Source organism: Giraffa tippelskirchi, chromosome 13 (genome assembly GCF_054371585.1).
Source record: "Giraffa tippelskirchi isolate mGirTip1 chromosome 13, T2T-mGirTip1v1.2.pri, whole genome shotgun sequence".
Taxonomy (NCBI): Eukaryota; Metazoa; Chordata; class Mammalia; order Artiodactyla; family Giraffidae; genus Giraffa; species Giraffa tippelskirchi.
The window spans coordinates 16,351,849-16,365,517 of NC_137287.1; the positions used below are offsets into that span (position 1 = coordinate 16,351,849).

The window sequence follows — 13,669 nt, forward strand, 5'->3', positions numbered from 1 at the left end:
GGAAAACATCTTTTTTTAAAACTATAAATAAAAAAAAAATTAGATCATGTCACACCTTGCTTAAAACCTTCCAGGGCTTCCTCACGCACTCAGGATAGAATCCAAAGTCCTTAAATGACCCAGAAGGGCTGACAAGAGCATCCTCCACTCAATTAGGCAGCAGCCATCCCTTCTCCCCAGCTTTTTATTTTTCAAATGTTCAAACACAAAGGAACTGAAGGAATGGTATAACAATCACTCATCATCTGATTCAATAATTACCAATAATTGCTTTATTGCTTGGGCCATGTGTGTGTATTTTGCTAAAACATTTTAGTTGCAGGCAGCATGACATGTGTGCATGCTAAGTCGATTCAGTTGTGTCGGATTCTTTGCGACCCTATGGCTTGTAGCTCGCCAGTCTCCTCTGTCCATGGGATTCTTCAGGCAAGAATACTGGAGTGGGTTGCCATGCCCTCCTCCAGGGGATCTTTCCGACCCAGGGATCGAACCCAAGTCTCTTACATCCCCTTCGCTGGCAGGCAGGTTCTTCACCACTAATGTCACCTGGGAAGCCCAGAGCTCATGACATTTTACCCTTAAAGACCTCAGAATGAATCTGCTAAAAATAGGGACATCTTCCTTCACAGTCCCATGCCCTCATCATATCCAAGAAAATTAACAATAATCCTCAAATATCTTCTAATACTGAGTCCACATTCAAATGAACCCAGTTATTCCCCAAATGAGTTTATAGATGTTTATTTCCTAAATCAGGACCCAGCAAGATTTATATGTTGCATTTTTTTCAGTCTCTGGTAGTCTAGAACAGCTACACATGGTGAGGTTTGGGACCACAGCATCAGAGCACCTGGAACCTTCAGCTTCTTTGGCCCTGCTCCTGACCTCCTGTCTCCAAACTCTGGGGGTGGGCCTGGGAATCACCAGCCACGTGATTCTTATTCATGCACAAATTTTCGAATCACTGATAGACCAGCCCAACTTTTCTTCCCCCTGCTTCCTTGTCCTTCACCATCTCCCGGAGATTGCTCAAACTCGTGTCCATCGAGTCAGTGATGCCATCCAACCATCTTGTCCTCTGTTGTCCCCTTCTCCTCCTGCCTTCAATCTTTCCCAGCATCAAGGTCTTTTCAAGAGTCGGCTCTTCACATCAGGTGGCCCAAGTATTGGAGTGTAGGAATTTAGAACCAGAAAATTGGGAAGTACCCAGCCAGTTACCTTCACGATCATTTTTGGCCATTCCTCTCTGCTTTACTCTATCAGTTTCCTCCTTCTTGCTCTCTCTCTCCAGTCCTGAAGCAGAGAAATGTGGCTCCTTTCCTCTTGGGCATCTATTGCCCAGCCTCCCTTATGGTTTGTTGTTGTTTAGTCGTTCAGCCATGTCTGACTCTTTGCGACCCCATGGACTATAGCCCACCAGGCTCCTCTGTCCATGGAATTTTCCAGGCAAGAATACTGGAGTGAGTTGCCATTTCCTTCTCCAGGGGATCTTTAGGTGTGATCATATGACCAGTTCCAGCCAATGGGATGTGAGCGGAAGGCGTGTTCCACTTCCGGGACAAAGAGAGAGAATTTATCTTCTCTTTATATTGTTTGTCATCTCCCAACTGAGGCCCCAGGGGGGAGCAGAACCAGAGACAGAGGTTCTTAAATCACCACGAGGAAGACCAGCCTCAGACTGTTTGGTGAGGCAGTTATAATGTTTGTGATGTTAGCCACAGAGATTTAGAGTTTCATGTGTTACAGCATCAGTTTAACCAACACATTGACTGTTCCTGCTTCTCTAGGCTCAGATTAAACACAGCCGCCCCATGACTTCTACGCACTCATATTTTATTGATATACTGGAGCAGGTATTGATTGGCTTCTCAGTTTCAATTCTACACCTCTGGGAGAAAGACTCAAACTGGCCAAACTTGGGACAGTCTGAGACTACCCATAAAGTTACCAGCTATGGCACAAATATGGCAGTGGACCCCTCCATGCCAGTGGAGGGACAGGGCCATTCTTAAAGAAGATAACTATTTCAATACTTTCTAGTCCTTAAAAACACATATGTATGCAGATAAGGAGTAAAGAAAACTAGAGGGGGAAAGTCCCTGGTGATCCAGCAGTTAGGACTCTGTGCTTTCACTGGGTTTGATCCGTGATAGGGGAATTAGGATCCTGCAAGCCATGTGGCACAGCCTTAAGATAAAACTAAAAAAATATAAAATAAAAGATGGTTTCATTGCAATGGGAGAAGGTAAGAGACATTGAGCACCCGGGAGCAACCTCCCTTTCAAAGCCTCAGGGTCACACCTGGGCTCACAATGGGCTAATATCCCATTGACTGCAAGTCATATGCTTTGACCCCAGATTCAAGAGAATGGGCAGGTCTTCCTGCCTGTGGTTGGAGGGCACTGGGAAATAATCTGGCAAACGACATGGGTGGAGAGAAGGGTGAAGAAATGGAGCCAAAGGATACATTTCCCACACCCCACCTGAGTTCTCCTGGGAGAATACACGCTCTCAGCCAGTTCGTTGAGTGAGGTTTCACCTCCTGCTCAGGGATGGAGTAGCTGACAAGGCGTCAGCCAATCAGAGAACTGCATTGCCCTGGCTACTGGTGATTGGATCATCCATGATACAGGATCCATTCAGGATCAACCAAACACAATGCAAACAGAAGCCGGGACAAGACTGAGAGGAAGGGGACTCGCACTCTTTCCTGCTGAGATGATGCTGGTTGGGGGGACTGGCAGCCATCCTGTTAGGGGAAGCACACTGACTGAAACCGCCCACCCTGGCCAGGCCCTTTAGTAACCATTCGCATGAGTTGTTTTATGACAGGAGATCCTGGTAAGGAATAGGGAACTAATAAGCCACCACCGACCGGAAGAGTTCAGGAAAGGTCAAAAAGAGACACCGCGTGTCCGTCCACTTCCCAGAATCCTTCTCGCTAGCATCCATCTTGGCTGAGTGATGCGTGCGCCACCAGGAAAGACTGAATTAGAGTGATTGGCCAAAGACAACCCAGAAACTAATCCCATCACCAGACTGCGAGCCACGTGGCAGAGCTGTTCCCCTGGGTTCCCGTACCCTACTGCTCTCCACCCAGCTGCCCTTTCCCAATAAAATCGCTTGCTTTGTCAGCACATGTGTCTCCTCGGACAATTCATTTCCGAGTGTTTGACAAGAGCCCCGTTTGGGGCCCTGGAAGGGGTCCCCCTTCCTGCAACAATCCTACACCACCGGCAGAAAGGAAGAAGTCTGGGAATAAGTTGACACAGAGGGGGCCAAGCTGGTGGAGAGGGAAATCCATCGCGGTGTTGAAATTGAAGCCTTTGCATAAGCTGCCCCTGACTTGTGCTTCACTTTTACAAATCAGTTTCAAATCAGCCAGTCTGTGTTGGTTTATCTATTCCTGTTGCTACTACTTAGTAGCTTCAGTCGTGTCCAACTCTGTGGAACTCTATGGACTGTAGGCTGTGCCAGGATCCTCTGTCCGTGGGATTCTCCAGGCAAGCATACTGGAGTGGGTTGCCATGCCCTCCTCTAGGGGATCTTCCCAACCCAGGGATCAAACCCTGGTCTTCTGCACTGCAGGCAGATTCTTTACCACTAAGCCACCAGGGAAGCCCGGTTTATCTGTTATTCGGGATCAAATGGGTCCTGATGAACACTCAGGTAATCTCAGCCTGAGAAGTGAGAATCTAGACCCAGAAGGGCTCAGTGGCTTCTAGAGATCAATGTTACCTTGTTGATCAGCAGCTGCTGTGGGACAGGATCCCATAGATACTGGTGGTTTCAGGGGTCTTACAGATTAGGTTTCTCTACCTACCAGTCAGAGCTCCCTCTCTCTCTTTTTAAACTTATTTGGCTGCATTGGGTCTTAGTTGCAGCATGCCAACTTAGTTGCCCTGTGGCATATGGAATCTTCCCAGACCAAGGATGGAACCTGCGCCCCTTGCATTGCAAGGCGGGTTCTTTACCACTGGGCCCACAGGGAAGTCCAGTCAGAGCTCTTTTATTTGCAAGGGACAGACAATGAACTCAAATAGATTTGTGAGCATATGTTGGCTCATGTAACTGCAAAACTCATTTTGATCTAATTTCAGTCATGGAAGCATGCTAAGTTGCTTCAGTTGTATCCAAGTCTTTGCAACCCTATGGACCGCAGTGTGCCAGGCTCCTCCAATTGACTCTTTGTGAGCCTATGGACCGTAACCCTCCAGGCTTCTCTGTCTATGAGATTCTCTGGACAAGAATACTGGAGTGGGTTGCCATTTCCTCCTCCAGGGGATCTTCCCAACCCAGGATTGAACCTGCGTCTCTTATGTCTCCTGCATTGGCAGGCAGGTTCTTTACCACTAGTGCCACCTTGGAAGCCCATGGATCAGTCATGGATCCTTGTATTCAAATAATGTTATCAGAGTCCATCACCCCTTGTCTCAGCTCTGCTTCATTCACTCTGTGTCGGTTTCATGCTTAACCAGAATCTCCCCAAGTGGTGGCAATGATGGCCACCAGGCTTACATCTCACAGGTTACAGCTCTAATGAAAAGAGCGTACTTTCCCCCCTCATAGGTGTAGAGAAGGGCCAGGAGCTGCCTAAACCTAGTTATACAACCTGGGCTGTATAACCCAGTTCTGTAAACCTGAGCCAATCACCATGGCTGATGGGTAGGAAGATGCTGCTTGACCAGACCTGGGTCATGTGATCACCCCATGGAGCCGAGGGATGGAGATAGTCCCACCGGAACCACATGGATCAAGAACATGCAAAGGAAACTTGGATTACTGTCACCCAGAGAGGGGCGAATGGGTGCTGAACAGGAAATATCAGATGTTCACTAAGTCTCCTGTTATTCTTAGCATCCCATGGTCCTTATCACAGCTGTCATTAATTATAACCCTTAGTCCTCTACTTTCTGCAGTTGCCCCCACTTTCCTTTAACATCAGAATAAAATGCCGTGAGCCCCTCACCACATGCTAAGGATAACCACGCCCCTTCATGATCTTTCTGAGGATTCCCAACTTGGGGCTCACTGTCTCTCTTGTTTTTTTTTTTGGTTGAACCACCTGGGATGTGGGATTTTAGTTGCCTGACCAAGGACTGAACCCACATCCCCTGCAGTGGAAGCCCAAAGTCCTAGCCACTGGACCACCAGGGAAGTCCCAGGGCTCACTATCTCTTGAATTAGGCCATCCTAGCTTACTACTTTTTTTTCCTTAGCTTTATTGAGGTTTAATTGACAAAATAAAATCCTTATATTTAGGGTGTACAATGGGGCTTCCCAGGTGGCGCTAGTGGTGAAGAATCTGCTTGCCAATGCAGGAGATGCAGGAGATGTGGGTTCGATCCCTGAGTCGGGAAGATCCCCTGGAGGAGGAAATGGCAAACCCACTCTAGTATTCTTGCCTGGGAAATCCCATGGACAGAGGAGCCTGGAGATCTGCAGTCCATGGGGTCGCAAAGAGTCAGACACCATTGAGCATGCACACACGCCATGTAGGGTGTATAACTTGATGTTTTGATATTTGTGTATATTACAAAATGATCACCACCATCATTAGCTAATTAATATATCCTTAAACTTCCATAGTTCAAATTTTATGTGGTGAGAACACACGATATACCTTTGTGGCAAATGTCATGTATACAATACAGTATGTTAATTATACAGCCTACTCTGTGGCAGCCCCCAAAAGCTCCCAGCTTCTGAACCCACCATCCTCTTTCTGCCCTTTTGGTTCCACATGAAAACCCCTGAGTTCCTCCATTGCCCCAAAGCTCTGTTAACCCAAGGCTGGGTGATGAATATTCTCCTCCCCTCCACTTCTAGTAAATACCTCAAATTTACTTTTCTTACACCCACATTTCCACCCCAATCCAGGCACTAGATGGCTGGGTCAGGCTTGACATTTTTGAGACAGAGATGCTGTGTGGGGACTGTCTTCCTGAGTGATGTAAGTTGAGTAGGCATCCACTGTCTGGCAGGTAGGGTATACTGGGAGCTTTGAGGTTGCCTCTCCAGTGCTCCTTGTCTTGGCAGCCTTAGCTGTCACTGGCGAGGAGTGGGGAAATTTTGCCTGGGGTTCAAGGAGCACCTTGGGGGCAAAGGAACCAAAGAATAAAATCTCTTCTCTTCTGAAGGTCAGTGTCATAGGAAATCTTTTGAGGGACTAAGTTAGTCTAGACTGAAGACTATGGGCAGGAAAGGACACTAAATGCTCTGGAGAAGAAACTTTCCATGATCAAAAGGAGGTGGCTCGGGCTAAACAGAAGGATCCAAGGGATTCCAGGGGTTGGTTGGGTCCTGAAACAGTGTATGTGTTTATGGAAACCCTTCTTGTCAAGCCGCTTTGACCTGGCAGGATGATAACTTTTATCACCTGGAGGACGCCTGAGTTCAGCAGATACTGAGTGGCAGACAGAAGCAACAGCGCAGAAAACCAAGGCCCCCTAGTGGTAAGTCCTGGCATTCTCTGACACATTGTTCAGTAGCTAAGCTGTGTCCGACTCCTTGCAGCCCCATTAACTGCAGCACGCCAGGCTTGACACGCTGGGAGTTACAAAGCGGGGATCTTTGTACATTTGTAGATTTCCCCTCCATCCCCTTGTTGTTTGGTTGCCAAGTCGTGTCCAACTCTTTTGCAATCCCATGGACTGTAGCCTGCCAGGCTCCTCTGTCCATGGGATTTCCCAGACAAGAATACGGGAGTGGGTTGCCATTTCCTTCAGGGGATCTTCCCGATCCAGGGATAGAACCCATGTCTCCTGTATTAGCAGGCAGATTCTTTACCACTGATTCGCCAAAGTGTTCTGTAACATAGTAACGGGACTATTGCCCCCAGGTATCCACCCTTATCATTGCAGACAAATAGCAGACATTTTCAAAAAATTCTTGGATAGGAATCCTTCCCCATCTGATCTAGTGTGGGTGGATTTTTTTTTTTCCTCGCTCTCTCTCTTTTTTTAAAATTTGTTTTTATTTATTTATTTGGCTGTCAGGTCTTAGTTGTGGCATCTTAGTTGTGGGATCTTCCACCTTTTTTGCATCTTGTGGAATCTTTAGTTGTAGCATGCAAACTCTTTAGTTGTGGCATTTGGGATCTAGTTCTCCAACCAGGGACCGAACCCAGACCCCCTGCGTTGGGAGTGTGGAGTCTTAGCCACTGGACCACTAAAGAAGTCTTTTTTTCCACTTATTTCCCCCCTCTCTCTTTGACCTCCACGCCTCTCAATTTCATAGATAGTTTGGTAACCTATTTAACGCCTGTTTTTAGGAAGTAAGCTTCAGGAGATATGGATTGTATATCTTGTTTATTGCTGTATCCTTGGCCCCTAAAACAGTATTAGGCATTCATTCATTCAGTTGACAAATTCTTATGAAGTGTTGTGCGCCAGGCCCTGTACTAGGCATCAGGTGGGGGTGGGGAGGGGAGTAGCAGTTTGCCAAATACTAACTCTGCTCTTACGGAACTTATGTTCTAGTGGGGAGAGATGGAGAACAAACAATACCTGGTATCGGGAATGGTGGTGAGTGAAGCAGGGTGAGGAGCATCTGCTCCAGGAAGTGGACTCTGATCACTGACATTGGAGCAGGGCCCTGAAGGAGGGGAAAGGGGAGCTGCAGGGAGATTTGGGCGAGTCCAAGGCAAGGATACAAGCCCTGAGGGTAGAGTGTGCTTGGCTGACCTAGAGGCCAACAGGGCCTGAAGGCAGCACAGGAGTGGAGTAGGGAGTGGGACCTTTGAAGGCCACTGTTAAGGACTTCAGCTTTGATTTGGAGTGAATGGGGAGATTTTTCTGGGGCTTCCCAGGTGGCGCTGGTGGTAAAGAATCCCCTGCTAATGCAGGAGATGCAGGAGACACAGGTTGGATTCCTGGGTCAGGAAGATCCCTTGGAGGAGGGCACGGCAACCCACTCTAATATTCTTGCCTGGAGAATCCCATGGACAGAGGAGTCTGGTGGGCTGCCGTTCATGGAGTTGCAAAGAGTTGGACACGACTGAAGCGACTTAGCATGCATGCATGCAGGGAGCTTTTGTAGGCTTTCCAACAGAATGACAGGTGTCACCTATGCGCAGACTCATGCTGGCTGCTGTCCCGATAAGACCCTGAAGAGGCTCAGGAGAGGAATCTGAGAGTGAGTGAGGGGCACCAGGCAGATGAGGGGTGCCAACTTCCTTGCTGGCAGTGCACGCACTTAGATTCTGGGTAGAGCTGTGGCTGAAGGCAGAGCCAACATAACTGTTCTGTTGTCACGAGTAGGTAATTAATAAATATTTGCTGAGTGAATGTTGAATCATGAAACTCCGCACCGCCCGCCCGACTCCCCTGCTTTAGAACGTCCATTTGCCTGCTGCCTTGAGTCTCCAGCCTCAGCCAATCAGCTTTTTTGCACCCGCTGTGCCTGCCACCCAGACAACTCCCGAAGCCTCTGGTCTCTGTCTTCGGGGAGTTCCTGCTGCCTCCGAACTTGACCAGCTTCCCGGTTATGTAATTTCCCGGCCCCCAGCCTTCCACGTGGGTGATGTCTGCTGCATCGTTAGATCACTGGCTGCCCGAGGACGGGGCCCCATCTGTCCTGTTTACTGGCACATCCCCAGGCCCAGCTAGGAAGCCAGGTGCACAGATCGTGCCCGGTAAACATTTGTTGCTGGGCGGCTGGATAAGTCGCCTTACTCTGTTCCTCTGGGCTTTTTGGCCGCTATTTCCTGCCCAGTCTAAAGGGCTCCATGCTGAAGCTGGAGTCCAGTTCAGGGAACGCTCCCTACTTCTCCCCAACAGAACCCGGGTCCTTGTTCCTTTCATGCTCCATCATCCCTGGCTGGGGCCTCCTCTAGGTCACACAAGAGGTCACAGGAGGCCTGGGGTAGCTGCCTTTAGACTCTGCAGACCCCACCTTAAACCATGAGTTGTTTTCAGTTTCCAGAGTAATTCAGTGTACCTCCCTCTCTAGGCCCTATGTGAGACAAGACAAGACACCCAGTTGTAATTTTTCTAAACTTTTGTTTATTTTATAGCAATTGTCATGATTAGAGAAGTAAATAACACATTTAAAAACCTTCTCAGGGCCAAAGGATGCCAGATTATTTACAAACACACGGTGGAGGACGGTGGCAACATGAGGGTCTGGGGCTGAGGGGCTGGGATCCCACCCAGGCCCCAAGTCAGGCTGGAATGCTGACACCAGCCACCAGGAGGGTCCCACCGGCCACAGCGTGGGCCCGGGGAGCATTGGCAGCCTTAGGGCTCTGCTCAGCTGGCCTGGTGGCAGACCGCTCAGCTAACCTGTGGCCCTGCCTCCTGCCCAGGGGCTCACCACACCCCACAGGCCAGCTCCGAGGGGCCTCTGGGAAGCACCGAAGGACAGGGGGCAGTGTAGGGGGCGCGGGGCTGGAACAGAGGTCGGGGATGACCCGGCTGGCCCAGGGTGGGACAGAGACATGCGCGCATGTGCGCACACACAAACACCTGCACAGAGGAATCGCGAGGGTTTTCTTTTTTTTTCCTAAGTCTTCAGGTCTACGATGTGATTCATTTTTTTGCTATTTACTTGTTCTTTGACAGTGACGTAAACTGAGGTAAACATCTGTGACCATCACCTCTCCTAAGGGGCAAAGGGTCCCAGCCCCACCCCCAGCAGAGGTGGTGGTGGTGGTGGCGGCGGCGGCGAGGCCCCGACAGGGAGGGCGGGCGCAGAACCAGTTCCAGTCCTGCTTCCCTGTCGGCTGCCGCTGCCCCCTCTCTGTGCCTCTGAAAACAGGGGCTGGGCTACAGAACTACGGTCCCTTCCCAACTCTAACACTCTAGATACTACGACAAGGGAGACTCTCAAACAGGATCTTAACAGAGAGAGAGAGAGAGAAAGAGGGCGCACGCAAGGGGCGTCTACTTGGAATCTCGCTTCCGTGTTATTGCAGGAGAGACGGGATGTCGAGAGGCCTAAGGCAAAAGGAGAAGTTGCGGCTGGGAGAGGTGCCCAGATGGGCTCCAGGTGGGCTGGGGTGGGGGGCAGTGATGGGGAGGTGGGCCCTGCTCCAAGGCTTGGCTCTTGGTGGGAGGAAGGGGGGGTTTGCTACTTACCTGGCATGTGTTGGGCCCCCATGCCCCCCGGGGAGGTGGGTCTCTAGATGGGCGGGCACACTGAGGAGGGAGGGGGACCAGGCCCTGGGGCAACCGCACTGTAAACTGGACCCGGGCAGGGCGGGGGGACCTATAGCCCTTTTGCGTGGTGGGAATGAGGGTGAATGGAGAAGTGGGGGCTCCCGGCCAGAGGGTCCCCTCTGGTCAGCCTGGCCCACTAGGGAGCCCCCTCAAATGGCCGAGAACCCCAGGAGGGACCCTGGAAGGTGTGGCCCAGGACAGCGTGCGGGGTGCTGCCAGGCAGAGGGAGCAGCCTCTCCCGGGATGAGGTTATTGCGGGGTCCCAGGCCTCCATGGACAGAGCAGGAGTGGTGAGGGTGGGCTTTGTGAGGCTGGGCTCCTCTGGCCTCTTGGGCTGCCTTGGGGCCTGAACGGGCCTGCAGGTGCCTCCTTGCCGGGCTCCCTGAGGGGTGTGCTGAGCCGCAGGCCTGGGCGCCCTCTGGCAGCTGCCCGCTGAGAATCCTGGGGCGGAGTGACTGGGGTGTCTGGATGCAGCCACTGAACACACGAGGCTACACGCACACAGGTGCCTTCTGCGTGTGCTTACACTGCACACGTACCTGTTCACACACTCACCCCCTCCCATTTCCAGGGCCCCTTATTCTCACACCCACACCCCAGTACCAGAAACTTGGGAGACGTGGGGATGGAGTCAGCCCCAGGCTCAGATGTTGGACTCCAGCAGAAACCCGGGAGAAATTCCTGGCACAAAAAAACCTCGCCGCCTGCTCAAAGTCCAGGCCACTCAGTCTGGGCTGGGGCAGCGAGGATTGAGAGGATCTGAGCAAGGTTTCCCTGGCCTGGGGAAGGTGCCTGTGAGCAGAACGAGCTGGGCCACGCCGGGGCTCTGAACTCATTCCCTGGGCCTGGGGATGCAGGGGCATGAGGCCCCTGGCCACGGAGACCTTCAGTTGTCCAGAAATCCCCGTGGGGGGAGGGGGACGGCTGCGGCCTCTCTGGCTGTGTGTGGTCTTGGCCGGCCGCCCTCCTTTTGGGCTCTGTGTCCTCATCGTGGGGACTGGGTGGTGGGAGAGTCACTGGATTCTTGGGGCCTGTGTTTACACACACACACTGCTGCGACATCCAGACGTTTGCTACATTTTTGCATGGGGCATGGTCCCTCCCCTCTAACCCTCCCTGGAAAGGGGCCGGTCTCACATGAGCAACGGCCCTGCCCTCGGCTCACCGCCCTCCTCCCAGCCAGTGCCTAGACGCCCTAAGCCCCTTCTCGGCCCCAACACTTCAGTTCCTTTTCGTTCCCAGGGTGGGGGTGGGGGCAGGAAGGTGGGTAGGGGGGCAGGACCAGGGGTGGGGCTGCGGGATGATCTGCCAGGGGGGTGCAAAGGGCCCGGAGCAACTAGTTCAGGGTCCCAGGGTTCGAGGAGGTGTGGGGGAGTCTGCCGGCCAGCTCCCTTGCTCCTGGTGTCGGGGGTGGGGGGTGGGGGGCCTCTGAATCCTCGGGTCTGTGGGGCTGGGCTCCTTTGGTGGCATCTCACTGGCCCCCCGCAGGGCCGGGCGTCTGCCTCGCCTACCACTACTCCCTCCTGCCGCCGCGGGGGGCTGGCCGCTTCGGCCAGGGAGGCTCCCCGCGCCCCGGCCTGGCTGCTGCTCGGCGCCCGGGCCCCGAGGGCGGCGGGGGCGGCTCAGACGCAGATCTCGATGGCCGTGGCCAGCACCACCTGCCCTTTGCTCTTGTCCGGGCGGCCGTCGGTCCTGCCGGGAGGCCCCGGGGGGGCCAGCCCGGGCTCGGGCACGGGGACCGGCACGGGCACGGGGACCGGTACGGGTCCGGGCCCGACGGCGGGAGGCGCGGGCCGGGAGCCGCTGCCACTCTCGGTCAGCACGGTCCGCTTGAGCGGCCCGGGCGCCTCGAGGCGCAGCGGCCCGGCGGCCGGCGGGCGGTCCCCGGCGGGCTTGCGCGCGCGGTGAGAGGGCCGGCGCCGCAGCTCAGACGTGAGCTCGTGCTTGAGGAAGCGGAAGACCTCCTTGGCCGGCCCGCGGCGCTCGGGCTCCAGCGCCAGGAGCCGCTGGAACATGCGCAGCGCTGGCTCGGTGAAGCGGCGCCACTGCGACGGCAGCCCTGGCAGGCGGCCCCGCTGCCAGCGCACGAACTCCTCGAAGAAGGCGTCGGCGCCCGACGCCGCCTCCCACGGGAAGTTGCCGGTGAGCACGCAGAAGATGAGCACGCCAAAGGCCCACACATCCACGCCCGTGTCCACCGCGAAGCCGTCGGCGCGGCCCGCCTGGCATACCTCGGGCGCTGTGTACGGGATGGTGCCGCTCACCCGCTTCACGCGGCAGCCCACGCGGCGCGTCATGCCGAAGTCGGCCAGCTTTACGCGCCGGCACTCGCGGTCGAACAGCAGCACGTTCTCCGGCTTGATGTCGCGGTGCACCAGCTGCCGACCGTGCATGAAGTCCAGCGCCAGGCCCAGCTGCTGCACGCAGCGCTTCACGGTGTCCTCTGGGAGCCCCACCTGCGGCCGGAGGGGAGGGCTGGAGAGCGGCGCAGGGGCGCGGGCAGGTCCCACCCCGCCCTCTCCTTCCATCCCCGCCCCGCCCCACTCCGCCCCCTCCTTCCCATCCCCGCCCCCACCCCACCCCTCCTTCCCATCCCCGCCCCCCCGAACCGCCCCCTCCTTCCCATCCCCGCCCCCCCCGAACCGCCCCCTCCTTCCCATCCCCGCCCCGCCCTCTTTCCCATCCCTGCCTCCCCCCGCCCCCCACCGCCCCGGCTGGTCCTCCTCGCAGTGCGGTGGCTAAGTCACTTCACTTGTGTCTGACTCTTTGCAACTTTGTCCCTGGGATTCTCCAGGCAAGAATACTGGAGTGGGTTGCCACTCCCTTCTCCATCATCTTAGTGCCTCATCTGGCTAACCGTGGAGTGTCTGTTTCCCTTGCTAGGACCATAGCAGGACCTTTTGTTCACTGTGTATCCACAGCCCTCCAAACAGTGACTGATATACAGTAGGCGCCTAATAAATGATTTAAGCAAGCGAGTGGCCTAACTCCTCCTCAGCTCTCACACTCGGGGATCCAGAAGACCCTCTCCCCTCTCTCGGCCACCACCAAGGTACCTGAGGAGGAATAATGTCGAATAGGTCCCCGGCGGGCGCGTACTCTTGGGCGAAGACATAGCAGTCCTCGGTCTCAAACACGACGTCGAAGACCTTGATGATGAAGGGGCTGGAGGAGAGGCTGTTGGTAATGCTCACCTCCCGCAGGAAGTTCTTCAGCTTGGTTTTGCTCTTGTTCACAAACTTCAGCGCCATCTTCGTGCCTAGCCGGGCGACCGTGAGAGGTGAGGACCCCCCTCCCTGCGCCCCTGCACCTCACACAGCCGAGCCTGTCTGCGCAGCCTGTCCAGGCCACAGGGCACCACTCGACCGGAGCCCCAGTGGGCGGGCTGTCCTCCTCTCACAGGTAGGAAACTGAGGCCCAGAGAGGGGAAGGCCGTGCAGCAAGTCAGGGGTCAGCCTGGGTCCTCTCTGCCCCGCCTGCAGCCCTCCATGAGGCAGGCCTGATGCTTC

The 13,669-nt window shown here is 54.2% G+C and overlaps 1 protein-coding gene across 2 annotated transcripts in view; it reads right to left on the reverse strand.

Annotated features, from left to right (window-relative positions):
• Positions 1-8,982: 8,982 nt before the first annotated feature.
• Positions 8,983-13,669, reverse strand: part of SBK1 (SH3 domain binding kinase 1) — a 54,560-nt gene continuing 49,873 nt past the window's right edge. For both annotated transcript variants that reach the window (XM_081553368.1, XM_081553369.1), the window contains exons 3-4: positions 13,217-13,419; positions 8,983-12,616 (exon numbers count right to left, since the gene is read on the reverse strand). In XM_081553368.1, the coding sequence (XP_081409494.1) occupies positions 11,783-12,616; positions 13,217-13,419 (1,037 nt within the window). In that variant the 3' untranslated portion in view covers positions 8,983-11,782. The remainder of the gene's footprint in view (positions 12,617-13,216; positions 13,420-13,669) is intronic.